This window comes from Dipteris shenzhenensis, chromosome 10 (genome assembly GCF_047967505.1).
Source record: "Dipteris shenzhenensis isolate YYH24624 ecotype China chromosome 10, Dip_SZ_1.0, whole genome shotgun sequence".
Taxonomy (NCBI): Eukaryota; Viridiplantae; Streptophyta; class Polypodiopsida; order Gleicheniales; family Dipteridaceae; genus Dipteris; species Dipteris shenzhenensis.
This window is the reverse complement of record NC_141605.1, coordinates 12,442,209-12,463,420: the sequence shown is the minus strand read 5'-3', so window position 1 is coordinate 12,463,420 and position 21,212 is coordinate 12,442,209. Positions and strand designations below refer to the sequence as shown.

General features: G+C 43.1%; 1 protein-coding gene across 1 annotated transcript in view; it reads right to left on the bottom strand.

Moving 5' to 3' along the window:
• SRFR1 (Tetratricopeptide repeat (TPR)-like superfamily protein) overlaps positions 1-21,212 on the bottom strand; it is a 79,867-nt gene that overhangs the window by 9,350 nt on the left and 49,305 nt on the right. The window contains exons 12-21 of the mRNA XM_087380231.1: positions 18,632-18,740; positions 18,427-18,507; positions 18,112-18,198; positions 13,961-14,167; positions 13,119-13,459; positions 11,897-11,986; positions 11,514-11,613; positions 1,171-1,262; positions 944-982; positions 744-834 (exon numbers count right to left, since the gene is read on the bottom strand). Coding sequence (XP_087236357.1) covers positions 744-834; positions 944-982; positions 1,171-1,262; positions 11,514-11,613; positions 11,897-11,986; positions 13,119-13,459; positions 13,961-14,167; positions 18,112-18,198; positions 18,427-18,507; positions 18,632-18,740 — 1,237 coding nt within the window. The remainder of the gene's footprint in view (positions 1-743; positions 835-943; positions 983-1,170; positions 1,263-11,513; positions 11,614-11,896; positions 11,987-13,118; positions 13,460-13,960; positions 14,168-18,111; positions 18,199-18,426; positions 18,508-18,631; positions 18,741-21,212) is intronic.

The window sequence follows — 21,212 nt, the reverse complement described above, 5'->3', positions numbered from 1 at the left end:
AGACAGCTTTCAGCCAACTCCGGACAGCAATTGAAAGGTCTCAAGAAAAGCATAAAAGAGCTGCAGATAAGCATAGAAGACAGTTAAATCTCAAGGAAGGGCATTGGGTACTTTTGAAGTTCGAGAAAGCTAGGCTCCGCAAGTTTAAAGGCAAATAGAAAGTGTATGCAAAGTTATCTCCCAGGTACTATCGCCCTTTTACGCTATGGAGCCTAACAAGCATCTAGGACGCTGTTTGCATAACCAAGTGCTTCAAAGACTCTAGAGTTGCCCTTAGTGGCATGTAATTAGGAAAGTAATTTAGAATTTGACAAGTGGCTTGTTGCCAAGAAAGAGAGCCTAAGAGCTCATGTATTTTCTTCACGTTTGGAATTTTTGTATGAGCAGCTCTATGCTGAACTATGGTATTCCTTCTTCTCTCAAGCAACAAAATCCTTCGGGGGGGTCCAACCCAACTGTTGTCCTGGGCCCTAATACTGTGTAGAGTGAGAGAGGGAATGAGAGAGACAGAGAGAGCGAGAGAGAGAGTAAAGGAATAGAGATAAAGCTGTCGTAAGATTGCATCAGCAAGAAGTTTTTGCAATAATTTGCTACGAGATTTTCAAGGGAAGATTGCATAGAGAGAGTAAAGGAATAGAGATGGAGCTGTCCTAAGATTGCATCAGTAGGAAGCTTTTGCAATAATTAGCTACGAGATTTTCAAGAGAAGATTGCACCAGTTGATAAAAATGCACTTTTCTTACCTCCCAAGCAGATGACATCTCTTGGTCATACTCGGCCCAACGTGGAGGAGTACCAGGTGTCCGGATCGAAAAATCAAAGCTGTTGTCCCCCCTGACATCCAGGAGGCAGGAGAGCAAAATTTTAATAATAGCACTCCAACACAAAGAAAGCTACATCATTCTTCAATACAGTTAAAAGTCAAAGGAGAAACAGTGATTACATTTTCTGCAAGGTTAGCCTTGTGCCATCCAGTACTTTCCTGCAAGGTCATACGCCCCAGTTAGGTCACGCTCAAAGAACTTAGAGCAGCCAAGAGAACGAGAGAGAGAGAGAGAGAGAGAGGAAGAAAAAGAAGAAAGAAACTGACAGACATGAAGGTGTAAGAAAGAGGAAAGGAAGGGGGAAATCCAGGACTTCACAACAAGACTCCAATCCTTACAGGCTTACCCATCAACAGCTGTACTGTAACAAGGTGTTACCACCCAGAAGTCTTCACCAACAATATCGTACAGATCTGAGCAAGTTTTAGCAGCCCCAATCTGCATTTGTAATTCACACATACCATTCCAAATGAGAGCTTGTTTAAAGATTTTACTGGCATTTAAACAAGCCTTTCTTCATTTCATTGCTAGCAACTACATACCAAATGAAAGATGGCATTAAAATGGACAACAGAAAGCACATTTCATTTTCCAATTTGTTTGTATGGTGTGTGCTTATTGACACAATTTGAAACTCTGAAACAACTTCCAAGGTGCAATACAAACCAAACAACATAAACAAAAAATCAAAAGACCTGCAAGTCAGATTCTCATAGATATTTGCACAAGTATTCAGAGGGTAACACATAGCTGATACAAGTTGTGTACATAGGAACAGCGGGGTACACGCCTCTTGATGCACATATCCTTTGGGAAACAACACACCTTTCCAAGTGTGGCTCTTAAACCTTTCTTATGCACATCTTATGGTTTTTTCCACCACGTGTTTCGTTCTTGTACTAGCGACGTGGTAACTTCGTCCACATGTGCATCCATGTTATTGGTTCGTCGCCTTTCCTTGTGCGGGTTTGCATGGAGGGCCTCCCTCTTCTATGCTTCCACTTTCTTTGCGTGGGAAATCTTCCCTTAATATTGCGACCCGTATCAACATGGGCGAGATATAGTCATCCATAAACTCTGCAATTAGCGGCATCAGTATGGGAGTATCTTGCATCTTCTATTTTGGTGCTTGGTATCATCTTTGTGATCTACGGTAAGGACCCCTGACGGGAGCCAGATTTCTTTTTTTTCAAAGAAAGGAACCTTCTATTAATGCTTGAAAGATTTCATACAACACAACAGCCCCAAAGGTGCTGAGTATGAAAAAACCAGAAAAGGTTGAAAGAAAAATCGGCCTGTTCCAGAGAAGCCCAGCTCACTGCCTAGGGGATCTCGGGAATTGGGGCTAACAACCAAGTGGGGGGGCTATACAGCCAGTGAATCCCTCACGGAGTGAAGATGTAGAAAACACCTACAGGCCAGGCCTTGCAGAAACGAGCACGCCTCTCAATAGACGCCCTCGAGCCTGGAGTCCCACGCTCCCAGGTGGACCGTAGAGTGTAAAATGATATCTTGCAAGATGGCAACCAAGGTAGCCGAGGGTGGAACCGGGTGCTCTCCCATCACGAGACTGCAGCAAACCACCCAAATGTTCCAAGCCGTGATGCTGGCTACCACCTCCCAAACACTGTCTTCCCTAGGGGAAGGAGGAGCTAGGGCGTCACAGGGGGCTGCCTTGTGGAGTGCAATCCTCTAAATGCTCTGACCCTATATCCGATAGGCTGGGGAGATCTCATCAATTTGGAACACGTGTCCTCCCTCTGTCAACCAAGCCACCATCCCCCAGGTGTAGTCTCTGTGAAGACTCTGCATGCGTGTCATGATCCTGAGGGCTCTCATCTAGATCCTCGCTGCGCTACGACAGCTCCATAGGCAGTGTGGGATAGTCTCCAGGACACCATCTAAGCAGCAATGGCACTGCCCCTGCACTCGCATCTGCTCCAACCACAGACCGATGGGCAAGCCTCCATGGGCTGCTAGCCAGAAGAAGTAAGAAATCTTCCTTGGTCGCAAGCTGGACCACAACCGCATCCAAAAACTGGAGCAAACATCCCGGGGCACTCTCTGGGTCTCCCAGTGTCTCTCCCTCGAGGGAGTCCATCTGAAGTCTCCTGCCAATCCGTGTGGTGTAGGAAAAGAAAGGCACCACATCTATCGTCTCACCTAGGCCACCCTTGGAGGGCCATAACCACTCCCCGGGGTCCCACTGGACCTCCCTCAAGGGTCTACCTCCCATAGCCAGAGACGCCATCTAGAGGCGTCCTGCTCTGAGATACTGGGAGGATCGATGTGCCACTCCTTCCCCAAGCATCCTACCACTCTGATCATCTGCCAATGTATCCCATCAAGACTCCCATCCATCTCAGGGTCACTCCCAGTGAGGGGCTGCAATAGGCCTCCAGGTCCTACACAAAAGAAGCCGGGGTGCGTGCTGCCGTGCTGCATCAAAATCCTCAAGGGACGGGAGCCAGATTTCTCTCGACTTCCCAGTAGCCTTTGCTTTTAGTTGGGAAGCAAAGACACAATAGCCTTCTAGAGAGGCTGGAAGGGTTTATGTGAGTCATAGGGCGGAGCCACTGGCATTCTGGTAGATACCATGATGTCTTATCACTCTTCGATCTTGCTAGACCTAGAGCAACTCAGATGGCTTGATCTAGGAGGAGGAGGTATAACAAATTATGACAGAGTTTTGGTAGTTTGAGATCCCACTCGAGGGAAATTGGTTCTTGTGGGCAATGGATGAGATTCAGTGTAGCAATGAGGAGCTTTAGTCCAGGCTCTTCACCACCTTCATCTCGTCCAGGAGAGCGAGCCAGCATTGAGGTGCGACTTTAAACAATTACCACTAGTGGACTGGCTGGTATCATAGTCTCCAGTCCAATCTGAATCCTAACCGTAGTTAGAGATTAGACCGTGGTTAGGGGAAAAAATCTCTAAGAGGGAAAAGTGCTCCTAACTCACTTATTACATTACATTGGCCATTGCCTAGAATATATTAATAATTCTAACAAAACTCTGGACTAATCCTAGTCACTGTGGGCGTCCCCACTAAACACATGTGCGCACAACATAAAACATTTCTCTGGTTGACCGAGGTCAACCCTCTTGATCATGATTAAGGGGCTTTGGCCAACGGTCGAGGCACCTTAATTATAATCAAGTCTCTCCAACCGAAGTTGGAACATCTTGGTTAACCGCAGTTAACCCTCTTGGTATAAACCAAGTCTTCCTAAGCGAAGTCATGCTTACTTGACCGAAGTCAAGTATCTTTGACTGTAGTCAATTCTTTGACCAATAGAAGAACTCTTTTGACCATAATTAAACTAGATGGAAAACTCTTTAATTATGATCAAATAAATGGTCAACTATACTTTGACTTAGGATATTTACATTGTGGTGACACACTGCCATACATCCTAGCTGGACGGGCAAGGAATCAAAGAGAAGAGACCTCCTAGGGGCTTAGAAATGCGAATGAAAGCATTGTCACTTGAGTGTGGCTAGTGTGATATATCCTCTGCTCAAACGAGCTTGCATGGTTCCATGCATCATGAAGCTTGGGCCTGAGAAGAGGACGCCTAGGTATTTAAAGGATGCAACAATCTCTAGTGGTGCTATATCAAAGATATACCGCTCTTGATGTGTGACTGCCTAAGATGTATTGATGATCCTGACCTTGGTTTACCTATGGTGACCTTCAAATTATGTGTCTCCCAAAAAGACCGAAGTGCATCCAAATGTCGTTGTGTATACCACAATCGGGATTAGGGGTTGGTGACAAAGGACAACCTTGTTGACCACAATCATGCTCATGATCTCCTGTGACCACCCAATCGAAGCTCCAACTTTGCCTGATACTTTGCTCATATAGTGTTTGGATTGGCCAAATGATGCCCTGACAGTATCCTAGATTGAGTAGTCATCGAAGGCTAGAAAATCCCATGAGCTGGAATCAACATAGAGTACATCCCGTCATGGGAAAAACTAGAGATATCTATCACATCTCCAAGATAAACTATTGATTGAAATGAATTGAGGGCCGACATGAAAGAAGAAAAGAGTCCATGTCATTGTTGGTCATAAGTAGTTTGAGCTCTGTGTGGGCCCAACTAGCGTCCCATTGGGATCCTAATGTCTCTCAAATAAGTTTGAGATTTGTTACTGTTAGCACTTAGCCCTGGTATGTGCGCTGTAGGTCCGGTCAACTCATAGAGTTGACTTCACTGATCAACCATATGGTTGATTTGGGGGCCATATAGGCCACCCCTTTGTATTTTCTCTTTGTCCATTTGAACAGTACTATGTTTTGCTCCAGCTTGTTGTTTGCTTCCCGCACTCCACTCCCGTTCCATTGCTTCCTGCACCCAACAGTGGCATCAAAGCATTGATGAATAATACTCCGACCTGCCAAAAAATCAAAGAATTCACGGGACATGTACTCTCCCTCCTTGTCAATGCATAGAGTAAGGAGCTTGTTCCCGGATTCATTTTCAGCCATGGCAAGCCAATATCCAAAGCATGAGAACACACCAATTTTGGCCTTCATGCCATATATCCAAGTGAATCTCGTGTAGTCATCCACAAAGGTACAAACGTAAAGGTAGCCCCCAAGAGATGCTGTCCGCATCGGCCCGCACACATCACTATGCACAAGGTGAACCTCGCATGCCATAAGTGGGAATCTGAAATTACAGATTCAGCCTCCAAATTTGCCTCTATAGCAAGATGTTTGTCATATACATCAAGATGATATAGCCCAGAAGAAAGTGACCCACTATGCTTTCATCGTACCGGTTGTCATACACGGCACATCGATAACCATCAAAGAGAACCTGAAAGCCATCCAAGGATATGGCTGAAATGGAGATGAGGTTCCTCTTGATACCTAGGACAAACAAAACGTCCATGAGTGTGACCGTATCACCTGAACTGAAGTGACCTCGACCTGGCCAATCGCAATGTGTATGCAATGTCTGTCAACGTACTCAAAAGCCCTAAATTTTGACAAGTCGGGCAAGTGCAAAGTCAAGAGAATCGATCGCTTTTGCACAAGAGAACAAGAGAAGCAATTGTGCGGCAAAATTGCACACTCTACAAAAGATGAGCGGAAGATTGCACGGATGAAGCATGTACTCACGCAGGTACAATAAGGACACAGTATGAATGGACTTTGCATACGACGGTTGTACGGAACATTCCGTACACTGTACGGACGACTTACAAGCATTGTACCATACTATTGTATGGGCATTGTATCTTGATACTACCGTACGGTGCTGTAAATGTATTATGCCTTATACTCCGCAGCAGAATGGCCTGGCAGAGAGGAAAAATCGGTCAAAGATGGAAATGAGCATGTGCTCCAACTATGCGCTCAATCGGATACCCACAAAGGCATTGAGGACTATCGGTTGCAAACCTGAAATTTCTCATATGCAAGCGTTCGGGTCATTGGCTTATGCTCATGTGCCATCTTGCTGAAGCATAAGCTTCAAGACAGCTGTAAAATGCATAATCATTGGTTACAGCGCAGAGAGCAAGGGATACAGGTTGTATCAGCCCAGCACGGGCAAGGTCATTGTCAGTAGGGATGTTATATTTGCTGAAAATGTGCCTTTACCTTGGCTGGAATGAAAAAGATAGCCTACTGTTGATGCCTCAGATGTCTTTGATACATTGTTGCCTTTCTTTCAGTCGCCCACAGATACAGAGCAGCCAGTGCAAAGTGTTGTGCCATCCACTTCTAGCAGTGCACATCCTCCACCAGTAGCTCCTGCTCAGCCTGATGTGTCTTCACTTGATGACCATGCTATTGAGCAGGCAGTTGCACAAGAGAGTGCTGTCCTTAGACAGCAAAAATCAGTCCCGAGATGGCTTTTGGACACGCTCGGGGACAGCAAGCAAGCTGAGCCTTTGCCAGCCCGCACTAGAGGTGCGACAGATGTATGGCAATTATTTAGCTGTAGCTTTGGTTGCTACTGCTTGCAACCTTTATGTCACAAGGATGCCTTTGACAGCAAGGAATGGATGGATGCCATGAAAGCTGAACTTGCCAGCAAGCAAGCGTGCCATAGGCACAAAATGGGTCTACAAGGTGAAAAGGGAATCTGATGGCAATGTTGATCGCCTCAAAGCCCACTTGGTTGCAAAGGGCTATGCACAGCAGCACGGCATTGACTTTGAGGAGACCTTTGCTCCCACACCACGCACCACTACTATCATGTGTGTTATCGCTATGGCATCTCATCGGCATTGGAGGTTCATCATTTGGACATCAAAACCGCCTCCCTTCATGGTGATCTTCAAGAAGAGGTCCATGTCATGCAGCCACCTGGTTTTGAACAATTGGGTTCTGAAAATATGGTTTGCCGGCTTAGAAAATCCCTCTGTGGATTGAAGCAGGCACCCCTGGCATGGTATGCGAAGATACATGCATTTTTGGCAGTCCATGGCTTTCAAAACAGCCCAGCCGAGGCCACTCTTTATGTCCGAAAGGGTCCATCAGAATTTTTAATTCTGATTTTATATGTGGATGACATGCGTATCACTAGGCCCGATATGGAAATAATGGCAGATTTCAAGGCTGATTTACAGCAGTCTTTTGACATGATAGATATGGGCCAGTTGCACTATTATTTGGGCATAGAGTTTGCATATGTTGAGGGGGGGGTATAATGATGAGTCAGTCCAAGTACATTGGATAGCTCCTTGATCGCTTCCAGATTGAGGATTGCAAGCCAATTTCTTTCGATTCTCCTCCGAGGATGGAAGTCCGCCATTTGATGCATCCCTTTATCAACAAGCTATTCGCTGCCTCATATACCTTTGTCATACCCGACCTGATCTTCACTATACCATTTCCCAGTTGAGTTAGTACATGCACAAGCCTAGTACGCAGCATTGCCAAGCAGTGAAGCGGGTCCTTAGATACTTGAAGGCAACACAGCATTTGGGTTTACTATGTGGTTTAGAGCCCCCACTTATTTTGCATGCATTTACAGACAACAACTAGGCAAGATGTTACGAAGGCATTTCAACATGCTTTACACTTGGCCCCTTACGTGAGGGGTGACTCTCTACATATCATAGGTTGCTATATCCCTCTGGGACGGATATGTGCAACCATGATGTAGTTTCCAAGTATTCCTACGATGTTTCCAGGATACTTCAGCCATACCATGGAGGGGGGTTTGTTAGCACTTAGCCTTGGTATGTGCCTTGTAGGTCAGGTCAACTCATAGAGTTGACTTCATTGGGCAACCATATGGTTGACTTGGGGGCCATATAGGCCACCCCTTTGTATTTTCTCCTTATACATTTTGAGCATTACTACGTTTTGCTCCAACTTGTTGTTTGCTTCCCGCACTCCAATCCCGTTCCATTGCTTCTTGCACCCAACAGTCACTGGTGTTCTCAACTCCTCTTTGTAGGGTGTACTCATGGGCGCTGTGATGCAGCTTGTCGTCGAGATGTGGCAATGATGGTATTTTGAATGGGGTGGGTACTTGGGAGTCTAATGCCTAATCTCCTACTTATCTTACATGTTGGAAAGTTGGGCCTCCGTCCCAACGTCTTTCACCTGCCTCCGCTCTTATTAGTGTGCAGTGGTCGTTTTTGGAACTTCTTGGCCCAATCGTTTGCATGCATGCTCTCTCAGCATGCATAAATCTGGCAATCATATGACTCACCATCATGGTCTGATAATTACTTGATCCCCTGCCTTGAGAATGGGTATGATAGTGTTTGTGGAAGGCCTTAGTAGAAAGCTTCATTAAATAGCTTGTTAGCAAGTATTCTCTACACCTGGGTTAGGAGTTCTTCTTGCACGCCTTCTTAATCCTTACCTTTTGCCATTTTGTAGCTTCTTCATGCTCTTTTATTCGGGCTGTGATGAAGAGCATGGAGATGATAGGACGAGGAATGGCCTCTAGGTAAAGCATGGACTGTTTAGGAATAGTGTTGCATAATCTAAATGGATCTACTTGTAGGCCTCGTTGAGGATCCTTAGGACATCAACTTATTGCTTGCAAAAAGTGAGCACTGAGTCCTTGAAGGAGAGTTCAACAACTTAGTATGTTGAGGACAAGGTTGGGGGAGCCTCTTTTTGACTTTAGCTTATTAGCTTTCAGCAAGGGTCTTAGTGAACCCTTTGCTTCAGCCCTCAGTGGCTTGTATGAGTTACATTTTGGCTTGTACTTTGTCTCATAGGCCCGCAAGGCCTCTTGCCAGCAAGGGTCTTAGTGAACCCTTTGCGTCAGTCCTCAGTGGCTTGTATGAGTTACATTTTGGCTTGTACTTTGTCTCATAGGCCCGCGAGGCCTCTTGCAGATGTTAATACATCTTTCTTTCTTTCTTTCTCTCTCTCATGACAAGGAGAAAAAAATGACTTTCCTTAACCACAAGCACTAAGAACTTTTCAAGAAGTTAAAGTTCTATCCAAAAGATATTTGGAAGAACCTACATTCAAAAGGCCAACTGAAATTGAAACGTCTTGGGCTTGGGAGAGCTTGATTGCACAAATCAGAAATCTTTACGCGACCAATGATGGAGCAACTTGTAACTAGAAGACCTCAAGCTTTTTTCAACCAACGAAGTATCAAAAGGCATACAATGTCTCATGAATGGGAAAGCAAAAGACCCACAAGTCTTATTATTAAATGGGGAGGGGATAATCTCCACCAAAAGATCCAAGAAATCTTGAATAAGGCTTATGACTAAGGGTTTCCCGAAAAGTTGGCAATTCGATACTAAAGCTACTTGGAAAGTTATTGGACAAAAGAATAAGTACATGCGCGGAACTCTTCTCAAGCTGGTTTAGACCCAAAAATTCCAAAATGGATCGCTTGATTAACCTCAGGGCTATAACGCAGGCGCTAAGGGCAAAGACAAATCAGTGCTTACTTTCTAGACTTCAAAAAAGCTTTTGACATGATACCAAGGCAAAAGCTATAGAGATCAACCCCATGTGAACATACAATGAGCAACAGTACCTCGAGAATAATATATTGATGAACAAGACACAGGCAATTTGCAAATTTTTAGTCATCTCCCATGATGTGGAGATTGAGGACGAGCATCACTTTATATGCCAGTGTTAGGGATACTCGGCGATCAAATTGGCACAAGATATGCACCAACTGGCAAAGCAAATGAGAGAAAGGCAACCTCTCAGAATCAAGTGCCAAAATCTGCCCAAGCTTCAAAGCTTATGTTTGCGAAAGACTCTGTTGTCCCAAGGTGTACCTATTGCAAGAAAAATCCCCAAAGGAAACACGAGGCCTTTCCAAAATGCAAATGAAGCAGAAATTGGAAAAATCCAATGCAACAAGGGCTTACCCAATGATGTACAGCAGTGACAGGATCTGAAAGCGAGCAAATGAGGGCTGGAAATGAGAATTACAGCAAAAGAAGTGCTCCCATAAGGAGGAGAGCACGTAGAAATGGAGAGAAAGAGATCCAATGGAGAGAAGCTCGCAGCCCAAGGCAAAGGGATGCTAAATGAGGAGGGAGGGGCTCAAAGAGAAGTCTCCATATCAATTCAACAGCTCCAAATGGCTCCAAACGCCGGCACGCAGCTCGAGGCAGATCGAAAATGTTGGCGCGCAGCTCGAGGCAGCTCCGAAATACTGAGAAACCTTCAATATAACTCGCACGTACCCCGAGGCAGCTCCGCACTGCAGTAAATGCTTGCTAACGCAGTCCGTAATGCAATAAATGCACTGACAAGTACGAAAATCCGACACGTCCGTACAATTGTACAGATTTCTGATAGGTCCGTACAATTGTACGACAGTCCATACAGTGTATACGGAATTCCGTACAGATGCAGTAAATGCACACATGTGGTCATTTTTGCTCCAACAGGCTGGAAAATGCACCGAAACACAGTTCCCTTGACAATAGTTGCTCCAAAGTGCGGTCTTCTCGCAACAAAATGAGGTTTTTTGCGACAGAAGTGCTTGGAAAGGCCTCAAACACTCGTGGGAGTGTGAAAACCAGCAAGACCAGCAGGAATGAGAGCTCCACAGGCTGCCAAACAGCTTGCGAAAGTTGTCAATGGCTGAGGGAATGGATTCCAGACTTGCTCTGATACCACTGTTGGGTGTTGGAAGCAATGAAAGCTCAAAAATGGAAGCACAATGGAAAAAAACGAGATGTTGTAATAGATTGCTGCAAAACTGAAGTGTGTAGGCTCAAGGGAGAGCCAACATAACAAAACCCTAGGGCTAACTGCCCTAACTGGACTAAGTGTCCTAACTGACCTAGATGGTACATAAACTAACTGTACCAATAGTCCTAACTGACTATAACTAGGCCTACAAGGCTCATACCAAGGTATAAGTGGCATCTATGGATAGCCCATGAGATAGCCTACAATATTTAAAACGCATTGCATATCTATTTTCCATTGTATCTTTATGCATGTGTTTTTTAATCTATATATGTACACGTTGGTGAACTTTGGATTTCTTTTCCAAAACCTTTATTTAACTTCATAGGTGTATATTACTGAATTTAAATATATTGCATCGCATTACTTTGCAGTAATTGAATAATGTAACTTATTGAATGGAGTCTCAAATTGTTATTTCAAATTTAAACAACACATCTTGCAGCAAGCAACCATATGAACAAGCTGACCATCTACCTCATGAGAGAGAGAGAGAGAGAGAGAGAGAGAGTACTTACAGCTTGCAATTGTGTCAAACTCGAAAGGTCAATAGAATTATTTGAAGCATTGTACACACACTTTCTACTCAGCATCAGATTTTTAAAGATGGAAAATGCCCTGGATATACAAAATGGAATGTTAAACCTTGAATGAACCTCTTATGTAAATATCATGAACTATTGTGATGTCTATCTCTTTGAGACAGATAATATTCCTGTTTGCAGGACAGCTGGAAACCTGGTTATTACTTACCTTAGTGCCCATAATTTATATGTTAAAGTTTGAAGCAACCTCTAAAGACCATGAAAGAGAGTAATGCCCAGCTTGTTAAGACAGATGATATTCTTCTTTGCAGGAAAACCAGAAAGTTGGATTGAGAGAGAGAGAGAGAATCTCTTACCGTTTGAAGTTTGGATAATAGCGCACGACTCGAGCTTGTCCTAAAAGCATGGGGGTGTGTGATCCAAAACCAGCAGTGAATTCTTTTTCACTGCAACACAACTAATATATGAGTAAAATGGAAAATTCAGCACAAGATGCATCAAGAACAAAGGAATCTAGACGCCACTCTGATGTAACCACGTCATTCTTCCCAAGATAACAATACAGGCACAGTTAGTAATGAAGGATCGTTTGAAAAGAGGGAGTGCAGGTTGCAAAAGAGTCGATGGATTAGCCGTCACGTCAAACTAGAATAATGAAAAAAAGTGTACAAGGTACAAGTACCTAGACCTAGGACTAAGTGTCCTAGGTGTCACATATGACTAAGTGTCCTATGTGGCCTAAAAGGCACTAGCACTACAAGTGCCTATATTTATGCCTACAAGGCACATACCATGGTTTATAGGGCATCACTAGAACCACCAGGAGATAGCCTACAAACCCCCCTCCATGGGATGGGCTGAAGTACTCTGGAAACGTCTCAGAATCCCTCGTATTTTCTGGTCATGGTGGCACATGTTCATCCAAAAGGATATAGCCACCTATGAATGTACAAGGGATGTGAGATCATGTAACAAAGGGAACCAAGTGTAAAGCCTGTCGAAAGACTTCCAACTTGGGACGAGGACGTGCCTTTGTAAACATATCTACTATGTTGTCCTCTGTGGGAAGATAGGACAACTCTATGTCTCCTGCTGACAACTGCTCCCGAACATAATGATAGTGAACTTCAATATGCTTGGTACACGCATGAAACACTGGGTTACGCGCAATGGCCAAAGCACTATGGCTATCAGTGTAGACCATAGTGGAGGATGTCTGGCGAATACTAAGATCTGTAAGTAACTGTAGAAGCCAGACACACTCTACTGTAGCGGTGAAAACTGCCCTGTACTCAGCCTCATAGCTAGATGTGGCAACTGCTGGTTGCTTCTTGCTGAGCCAAGAGATACATGAATTGCCAAGCAAAAAACAATTGCCAGTATGTGACACTCTGGTGTCGGAACATCCTACCCAATCACTATCCGTGTAAGCATGCATGGTAAGTGAACCCTGATCACCATAGAAGAGGGCTAAATCCTGAGTGCCTCTGAGATATCTGAAGACACAATTTGAACTTCTCTCAAAAAATAAACTTCAAGGAGATCGTATTCTGCATGTTAGTTATAAGCTCACCATACCTCAATTTATTTACCCAGACAACTGGATCACAAGGTTCCGATATTTGCCTCCACTTCACAGCTATAGCATAAACATCTTGCCAATTCGAGATAACCCTTCCTGACAAAGATCGCTCATCATGGCAGCTGCAGGAAAGTAAACTATCACTGCCACTGCTGCTGCTACTGCAAACTCCACCACGGTTATGACTGATCGCTCCAATGCTTTCTCTTCTTCTTGCTCGCTTTCCCACTTTAGCACCATTGGCTTTGTCACCAGAAGCCCAAGGGTCCCTCATTGCCTTCCATGTGTTCAGGACCTTTTGTGCAATCTCAAGTGCAGCCAACCCTGCCATGCGATGCTGCAATGAAGCCATTTATTGTTAGAGCTACCAGTTTTGAAAATGCTCTTAATCTAGAAAAGGACCTCACAGCTACACAGAGGAACTCTCCCATACGCACAAGACCAAACCCTCTTAGCAGATGACTAGTCAAGCTTGCATATATATGGAGCAGCCAAATTGATTTTAACCAAACAAAAGATAGAATATAGTCCTTTCTAAAAAACATTTGTGTGCAGTATTAGAATCAGGAGTTGTGGCCTCCTGCTTCATGCACATCATCCATTCCTGTTGTCACCCTTCTGAAAATAAGATCTTTGTCCAAAGTTTCTGTGATAATCACTTTATTTGTGAGCAGGCCGATATAAAAGGTTAACCTACGCTAGGAATCAGTCAACTTATACATGGAGTCGTTACCATACCAATAAAAAACCAAGAAAAAGGAATCACAGCCATGTGATAAAAACACCACAAAATATGTATTCAATGCAAACAAAATAGACTCCAAAGTAAAGGCAGAACCTGTCGTCTATTCTTTAGAAAGCCTGGACACCTGTACTGCATCTTGCAGCCAAGCTGGTCAGCTGTCTCCATTAAGATTCTTTTGGCCTTAGAAATAACAAAATCCTGTCCTCGAAGACGTCCACTTTTGAGTGAATCTTTCACAGGTGGCTGCGAGCAAAGCGATGCAATAACCACAGTCGGACGCAACCTCTTGCACCATGCTTCCTGCCAAGTCAGTCCTTTTAGAATACCTTTTGAAGTAGCTGTAGAAGGGTTGGAAACATACAAGAAGACACGCATGATTTTATTCAGCTAATGAGCCTTCATCAATGAATGAGCAAAAAGCGACCATTGTGCACTAAAATAAGGAACCAATTATAAAGGTGTAACCATTTATCATGCTTCTCTCACCTTCAGAAACTTAAATTTATATGTAAAATGTTGCAAAGGGAAAGAGACCATCGGGACTCCAAAAACGCATGGAATGACAAGAAACATTATTGCCCTCCTTCTGCCCCCAGCCCCCCAAATTGAGGAGGGGGGAGGAGGAACCCCAAATAGTTGTTTCTTTTTTCCGAGGGGGGGAGACACGGGGGGCGGTGTTTGTCATCTAGAAGTGGCGTGTTTCAATGAAACGCTTCGTCATGTTTCGACCTGGTGAAACGTGTTTTTGTTAACACGGAAGACCTGGTTGCCTTTGGTGCAATCTAGCTTTGATATTGAATACAAGATGGGTACAGAGAAGTGGTTGCAAACGTATTGTCAACAATGTGGCTCCAATATCAACCAGGATTGGGTACATGGCATTAAGGGAAATTGAGGACAACAGCCATGCTTTCAGATTGCAAAATGAATCACCCATCCCTTGGAGGTAGAAGGCAAACCTGTGACCAAAACCCTTGACAATCTGTGTCTGATTACCTTCTGGAATGAGCAGTTGCTGAAACATGCACTCACATGTACCGCACTGTGATGCTTCCAAAAGTCCCAACTACGCTTTCTCTCGAGAGCTTGGGAGGTACTGCCTGAAGAGTGGGGTAGCTTCATGGAAAGAACACTTCCATGCCCAAGTTAACACATGCTGAATGCACCTCACCCACAAAAGGATGCTGAGCGAGCATTGTCAGACCCCTTGCTTTGAAGGATACCTCCACAAGCAATGGCCAATCGCCTCTTGAACTTGCGTTGAGTGATAGTTCCTCTTGATTTGCTCCACCCGGGAACCAAATACTAAGTCCACAACGTGCCACCATCCAAATGAAGAAAACCTTTCATGGCTGATGAACCAAGACGAGAATCTAATAAGGACCTCGTGCTAGTATTGCTCCTCCCCATGCTGCTGCATGTTTCCTATTCAGTTGAAACTTGACCATAATTACTATTTGCAGCTTATTATTGTTTTTACTATTTAGTATTGCTTGGTTGCTGGAGCCTAGGCTCTAAGCTTAAAACCTTTTACCAGCCTTAACAAGGCAACAACTCTCCCATCATTTCAATGAATCTCCTCTGTACATAATCATTTAACCATCACATGATAGATCCTGCTACGATGATAATCGGTGGGTTTCCTTCCATAGTTTGATTCTAATACCTAAATAACAGGTGGAATTTTAGGGGGGGAGGGGGAACTGTTAGATGGAGAATAGCTTCTGTCATTACTAAAATTTTAAAAACTCAAGAAGCAATCAAGACTGAGTCTTTCCCAGAGACGTTCTTGTAGGAAACTTAATCAAAGTTTCCCCAAGAAAAATGGGATTTCAATCCATGACTTCTGGCATGATTTCTGGCATGATAGACCAGCACTCTAACAACCTAAGCTATTTTCTCAAATGTCATGAACGATTGTAGATTCTTTATCAAAATCTTTCCACTTGATGAGGCGGTGCCAAGACAAATCCGAAGGTTGAAACCCATGCAATGTTGACCAGAGTAGGGTTCCATGTTTCACACTTGAAGGCATTGGCAGTAGTAAGGTTGGTTAACCCATGGTCTTGTCGCATTTCAAGAGCCTCATAGTAGTAATGGCAAAATCTGCAAGTTTGGATCAGTTTTTAGGCTCAGCCATCCACACACAAACACACACACCTGGACCTTTACTATGTAGCAACAAGCGAAGCCATGCCCCAACATCTTCAACTAAAAAGTCCATAAACCAAGAATACGCCATGATCATCTCGTAGTCGGAATTGTAACATTTGTTTTCTTGACAACGCACCTTCTTTTTCATCAATTCCAAGAAAAAAAGAATTTTCATTTTTCATGTCGTATGTGAACCTTGGCAACTTTTAGTAGTACCAAACTTGCAATGAAGTCCGTAGGAAAAATTGCAATATGGGTTAATTACACAAAGAGTCTAAAAGCACTTGTATAGCCAATGGAGCGACAATAAAGCTTTGTGAGAAGAAAGAGGCAAGAGGCCATTCATGAATTGTATCATGCATTTTCTTGACAGCATACCTTGTTTTTCTTCAATTTCCAAAGAAAAAAGGATAACTCGTTTTCCACCTTCTATGCAAACCTTTTCTTCCTCTGTCAAGCTTTTAGTGGTTCCACACTTCTATGCACTCCAACGGAGAAATCACAATAGTGGATGAATTACACAAAGAGTCTATTGCGCTCAGTAGCCAATGGAGCTATAACATGATGTGATATCTAACACCAAGAAACCCGTCTTAAAACCAATGTCTCTCCCTAATTGAGAGGGCTCTTTGTCTCTGTCAAAAAGGCTTTTAAGAGGGGATATGAATGTCGAGACCATATTCATGTCCTTGCTGCTAATTTAAAAGTCTGGCCTTCGTATCTTGCATTAGAGGCCACTCCAATTGGACTGAACGAGAAAGGAAAACATGCATGTCATGGTTGAGGTCTGAAAGGAAAGGCCGTCAACGCAAACTGAAGGCCACGTCCTTAGTGAATATATGAGTGGTGAAGCATACTTCTTTATGCTATGCCACCTCATCACTACAAAATGCTTTGTCAATTGAGCTCAGTTCTTATGATGCATAAGCTTCTACTTTTAATGCAATATTTTCAAGCTTGGACACTCTATTCAAGTTTCAAAACACCCTCTTTGTCCTCCCTTGAATGCTTACAAGTGAATGCATGGATTGCCTTCAAAAGCTCTTCCAGTTGTTAGGCATCACCATGTGAATTTCATTCTCTAGAATTTCAAGCCACATAATCAACGAAAATGTTTGTTTCGGGTGCCACTAGACGCGGTATCTCCTGGTATTAGGCAACAACTTGTAGTCCACAAGAGAGTTCTCTCTGGTCATCCCTATGTTCCTTTTTTTTTTTTTCCTTTTGTCTTGGGGGGGAGGGGGAAGGGGAAGAGGAAGGCGTTGGAGGGTGTCACCAATGAGATAAATAAATTATCCTTTTTCAAGGAATTATTTTCCATTGTTTTTATTTTTTCCTTGCTAAGATATTACAGGGGGGCCAACCCAAGAGCTACCATGGCTATATGAATTATTCTTGTTAAGCAGGGTCTAACTTATTGAATTGGGACCTGAGGTGCAATCAAGATGATTGCTAGTGCCACAAGTACACAACCTACATGTCTCTCTAGCCAAAACAAAAAAATTACCAAATAGCTTAACTTGGTGCACAAAGATTTTGGGGTGTTTGCCAGTATCTTGGAATTGACGGGTTGAAACAACACAATCCATAAGGTGGCAACGCTTTATAGGTCCTCTTAAGAGCAACCTCGCTAAGATTGCACACCATTTTGCACATTTGATGATGTGTTATGTGTGCCCTATGTGTTAATGCTAGGTCATGCTTTACAGAAGGTGCAAACTATCCTCACTTGGCCCATTTTCATAGTATTGCATCCCTAGGTCCTTGCACATACATTTAAGAATTTTTAGCTTGACAAGACAAGTCAAACCTCAACATGAAAACAAGAACACATAAGACTTACCCCAACCAACTAGCGATTAAGTCTCATTTCTAGGGCTCTTTAAGTTGCAAGGTTGTAGAATAGACAAGGCATGGTAAGCAGAGGAAGATCTATGCAAAATAGTGGCCTTTAAATATTTCTGAAAGTAAGAAGTCAATTGTCTTTTCGAAAATGATGTTCATGCAATCCTCCATATTCATGGATACCATGTCATTATCTTTTTTTTTTTAATTCTAGAAACCAAATACTCGATAGAAGAAAGTGTTACCTTCCATGAAGGATGAAGATGCTCATCAACATCAAAGCACCCAAAAGGATAATTCGCTTTTGAGGCTGTATAAAGTGCAAGTACACGCTGCATACACATGGAGTGAGACTATATTAAGTACACATGAAAGTGATACCCAGCAATGCTTTGAAAATAGAGCTGTACAAAATCAGCATCTTTATTTGAAGATAGAATCATAGCAGGACGATGAAGACAGAAAGTGCTAACAAAGTGATGCTACTCACTTTCAAATATAAAATTATCTAAAATTATCTACACATTTCATAAGTTATACATGCTTCAAATATTCTGTACCTGATAAAATGCTAAATACTGCAACATGCACTTCTCAATACTATCCACTTCCATGTCTAAAACCGAGTCATAATCTTTCACCTGAACAAGCAAGTGGGAAATCTTTAATGATACAAAGAACGCAACAAAAATATCTTGGATAACTTGTGAGCGTGAAGGGAAACCATAAAACGCGATCTCATGAACAGAAAGGCATTGAACATACAGCATCAGCATATTCCCCAATTGCATGGCGGCAAGATGCTCGCAAGTACTTGCATTCCATATTCATGGCATCAAACTGCAAGCCTGTAGATAATTCCTTAACAGCACCCCTGGCCAACCATGTAAAGCCTTTTGTCAGCTCCAAAACAGCAGAAAAAACTAACATGCCCCAAAATCATGCTGGTGATAACAAATTCTGTTAAAAGCACCCCACGATATCTAGCTGAATCCATAAAGTGTGCCCAAACTCATCATGCAAGGCAAAAAATGCAGCTTTCCAAGTAATAATGGTTGCCCACAAGAATAAAACAACCCACTCTATTATTCATAGCAGGTACTAAAGACATCCCACAGACATCATCACCATCAACACTGGGTGTAAAACTTTACACCAAAATACAATCTCACACAAACTTTACACCAAAATACAATCTCACACACACTCATCTGTAACACCCACAGATAGAGCATTCGTCGTTCGATTATATAATTGTCTTTGCACTGAGTATATCAATCTCTCGGAGCTCTGGGGGTGAAGGGCAGATAGTCATGACAACAAGAGGAGAAGCTAAATGAATAAATAATTGAGCTCACTCTTCTGCATCAAGTATTTGCACAAGTATAAGGATGCCCCTTATATAAGAAACAGAAGTCCAATTCTGATTCCATAGCTGCCAGCCAATCCTTACTGTCAAAGATATCTTTGTGACACAGCGGTTCCTAATTGCAAGCTGTAGCAAATCAAACCAACCTCCAGTGTCCTTGCAAGTGACGAGAAGATGCTCAAGTAGGGCAAGAAAAGTTTCATCTTGTTTGCTGTCCTTCAAGGTATCCAATAGCCATCTAGAAACCCATTCAAGACATAGAATGCACAAATAAGAGCATCCAAATCAGAAATTGTTTGGCAAAGACTTGCCCTTCACCATGCATCATGCCATTTCCATCAAAGTTCCATTTCTGTGTTCTGCAACAACGTTTTGTTGCGGTGTATATGGCACAGTACATTGATGAATGATACCATGATACGCCAAGAAATCAGCAAACTCTAATGACATATACTCACCTCCCTTATTGGTGCGGAGTGTGACCAGCTTGTGTCCACTTACATTTAGAATTTCTTTGAAGCATGGAAAGACATCTGACTTGGAATTCGACGAATAAACCCAAGTATGATGAGTAAAGTCATCAACAAAAGTAACAAAGTATAGATATCCTCCAATAGAAGTAGTCTTCATTGGGCCACATACATCACTATGAGCCGGATGCAGCTGACAGGACAAACATGTTTTTATAATGCATGCATTGAGGAAGATCAACAACCATATCCTATGAATGTAATCTAACCAGACTGCCATAATTTAAATGCCAGAATCACTCATGCCATACGTGAGTGTCTGCAATGATTGAATCATCCGCTACAAAGAGCCTCTGTGACAGTCTCTCTCTCATAGGCATCAAGTCTATAAAGACCTCTACCCAATATTCCAGTAATGACAATGGTGTTGCCATTTCTGAAGTCATAAACAGCACACAAGTAACCATAAGAAAGAACACAATACCCAGAGAACATACAGAACATCTCGGAGAGTGACTAAACCACCAGAAACTAACCTGGCCAATTCCTTTCACTTGGCACAAGTCACTGTGCCCTCCTTGGGTGCCTCAAAGACAGAAACAACTTCTTGCATGAAGTGATGTGCTTAGAAGTACCAACTTCCAGTACTGAATGCATCAAGTGACAGCCATGCATGAATCATGAACCGTAGGATTATGTTAACATGTGACAACAAAAGCCCATTCATGATGAGCAATGTTTGTTGATTCATCCTTCTCACTTGTCGAGGAAAGATTGGTAACTGCAAGGCTTGACTGTTTCTTCTTTGTTTTAGATTCAATGCACTTCCTACATTCAAGGATGTCAAGTCCAGGTTTCTACAGTAATTGCACCTCTTCTTTTTCTTCTCAAGACTTTTAATGGCATCAAATATTCTGCCAGTATTAGTAGAGGAGGTCCTGTTTGCACGGCCTTGCTCCTCTTGTAGCAGCAAACTGACCAGCTGGTCAAAAGTATAGTGGTTGGGACTGTCCATAATCAATGTAGTTGCAAACCCTTGGTAAGAATCAGGAAGTCCACGGAGGCATCCAACTGCTTTCTCCAAAATGCAACTCTTGCTTCATTGCGAATCTAATATAAGGAGGTTAATGTATCCCACGCATCTTTAGATGTTCGAATGACTTGATAATGAGGAATTGTGCCTCTTTTCACAAGCAAAGCAATTAAGGCATGAGAATGTCCATCCTTGCCATCCCATCTAGCATGTTCCAGTATGGGAATAGAGGAGCAGAAATGCCCTAAATTGACTACATGTGCAACTGCAGCTACAGCAGATGGCGGCCTTGTGTCAACACTGTAACAAAGTTCCAAACACTTTTGGCCACCAGTACATGATGCATCACATATATACCTAGATGAATCCAGGAACATTCCCAAACTCATCCTCTAAAAACACAACATTGTTATGCTCTAGCCGAGGTAGCATGACCTCGGAAGAATCAGTCGACATTTCCCTTAAAGGATCTCT